The sequence below is a fragment of the Salvia splendens genome, chromosome 8 (genome assembly GCF_004379255.2).
Source record: "Salvia splendens isolate huo1 chromosome 8, SspV2, whole genome shotgun sequence".
Taxonomy (NCBI): domain Eukaryota; kingdom Viridiplantae; phylum Streptophyta; class Magnoliopsida; order Lamiales; family Lamiaceae; genus Salvia; species Salvia splendens.
The window spans coordinates 30,320,579-30,322,914 of NC_056039.1; the positions used below are offsets into that span (position 1 = coordinate 30,320,579).

The 2,336-nt window shown below is 34.2% G+C and overlaps 1 protein-coding gene across 1 annotated transcript; it reads left to right on the forward strand.

Moving 5' to 3' along the window:
* The first annotated feature begins 479 nt into the window (after positions 1-479).
* LOC121744114 (transcription factor bHLH162-like) lies at positions 480-1,315 on the forward strand. The gene is made up of 3 exons (XM_042137554.1): positions 480-654; positions 741-1,046; positions 1,126-1,315. Exons 1-3 carry the CDS (start codon positions 526-528, stop codon positions 1,204-1,206), a joined length of 516 nt encoding a protein of 171 aa, XP_041993488.1. The 5' UTR covers positions 480-525; the 3' UTR covers positions 1,207-1,315.
* Positions 1,316-2,336: the final 1,021 nt, after the last annotated feature.

Below are 2,336 nucleotides of genomic sequence, written 5' to 3' on the forward strand. Positions count from 1 at the left end.
TACTTTAGAAAATGAGGGGTCGTCACTACTTTCGTCTTTTAGTTAAGGAATATTAAATATTGCCATATTTGTTAGTTTTCCACAAGACTTGGGACCGTACCCATTAATTTAAATATATTAGTACACTAATGTGAAACACACATGTGCTTCGTCTACTTGTAAAGTCTCGTAAATTTTAAATAACAATTGGTCCTCTAAACAAATAAATATTTGAATAAATAATATATGTAGTTTCGTAACAATATTGAAAACAATTGTACAAGTAACACATGACATGTATAGTTCATTTCAAAACCTTGGATGATAGTATATTAGTATTAGATGCAAATTAGCTAAACTCGAGATAATGAAATGGTCAAAAATCTTGCCAAAATGGGTGCCACAAGAGGCCCATTGCTCATCCCTTTTCTGCTCAAGATATTCACCTTTATCTTCTCAATCTTCACCATCACTCATTTGTAGCAAAACCCAAACACACATTAAATAATACTCCACACACATCCCTCATTGCATTTGGAGACAGAGATGGATCAAAACCCTATTTCTTCAAGGATAGTCATAGACAGAAAAACTATAGAGAAAAACCGGAGAAATGAGATGAAGGCCCTCTACACCACGCTCAACTCTCTAATCCCTCCTCAATCTAAACCTAGGGTTAATCATGATTACTCCTTAATTCATTTATTCTTGCTCGGTTTCCAATTTAGAATCTTAACTATATTTGAGTTTTTGTGTGTTAGGATATGGTTTCGCTGCCGGATCAGCTACAAGGAGCGGCGAACTACATAAAGATGCAAGAGGCCAAATTGGAGAAGATGAAACAGAAGAAAAATTGCCTTGTTTGGAGCAAAGGAGGGCCTAACAATTTACCAAACATCGATGTTCGAGTAATGGGTTCAGACCTACAAGTGGTGCTCGTAACTGGACTCAATTCTCATTTCATGTTCACCCAGATCATACGGCTGCTGCATGAACTAGGAGCTCAAGTTGTCGATGCTAGTTTTTCTGTACACAACGACGCCGTTTTCCACACTATTCATTCCCAGGTAGTATAATAGTAGGACTATATATATAGCTTTGTTATCTATATTTCTCATTGTCTACTTTTTTGTTTTATTTGTCAAGATTGGAGATCAGTTTGAACAGAATCATGCAGCCGCGAGGATTTCGGAGAGATTGCAGAAATTTGCCTATGATTGTATTTAAATGTTTATTCAAGCATTTGAGGTGTTGAACGAGCTGTTCATTATTGTGTGATTTTGGGAAGAATTTGGTGTAAGGCTCTAGTCTCTTCTTCAATTAAGCTCATTGATTTGATTTTATTCTTGCCATCTGAATTTATTGTGGTTCCAAAAAATTAGTACTAATGTGAATGTCTAGTACCTGCATAATACATGTTTAATAACCCTATGGTGTCATGGGAATTCATTTTTTGATCACCATCCATCAACATATATATAAGGGAAAATGTTTCATGGTTGGCATGAGACCTAGAAGATGTGTTATCATATGAAATGATGTAACTAATTTTTTTCATCATCCGATTCTTGCTAGTAAAGTCATATGAGGTCCAGACCTAATTATTTATCCCACTAATTCTCCAGGTCATAGTATAACTATAGAAAATATGAAAAATATAGATATCACTTGTTGTACCACATGAATTGCATGTCAACATGTTGGAGTATGAATTGCTATATTGTACTAGCCAATTACCAACAATATAAATAGTGGATAGAAAAATTTCATGTGATGAAATCAGCATATATTTATGTGATGTAATTAACCTGTGAGGTAAAAGTTTAGAAATCCTTTTTTTGTTTACCATAATTCTGTAGAGCATGCGTGTGAGCAGAACTTCTGCGAGTAATTCAGATTGATTATACCTTTACATTGTTCCAATAGATGTTTCCACATACGTGCATATTTCAAACTAAATATATACGCCATATACAATTCAGAAAGTTTGATGCCACTCCTTACACTTTCGATATCTGACTCTGCAATTATATATAGTCCAACATCAGATCGAATAGGACGAGGATGGCTTTATTTTTTTTAAGTAGATGCATTGCCAATTATGTAATGCAACATCAATGTTTGTGTGAATTAGATAGAGTAGCTGATTAATTTTATTATAGCAGTATAGTGGGAGATATTTTTACATAGACATTGGTGACAGCACAGACATTAAAGGAAGGGAAAACGACCACTGTTGATAAAGAGCTGATCCTCTTGTCCAAAAATGAAATTGATTAATTAGTAGAAATATTGTGAAATGACAAAACCATGTATATAGGGCACTCCAATTATTAGAATCGAAAAAATAACGAAAC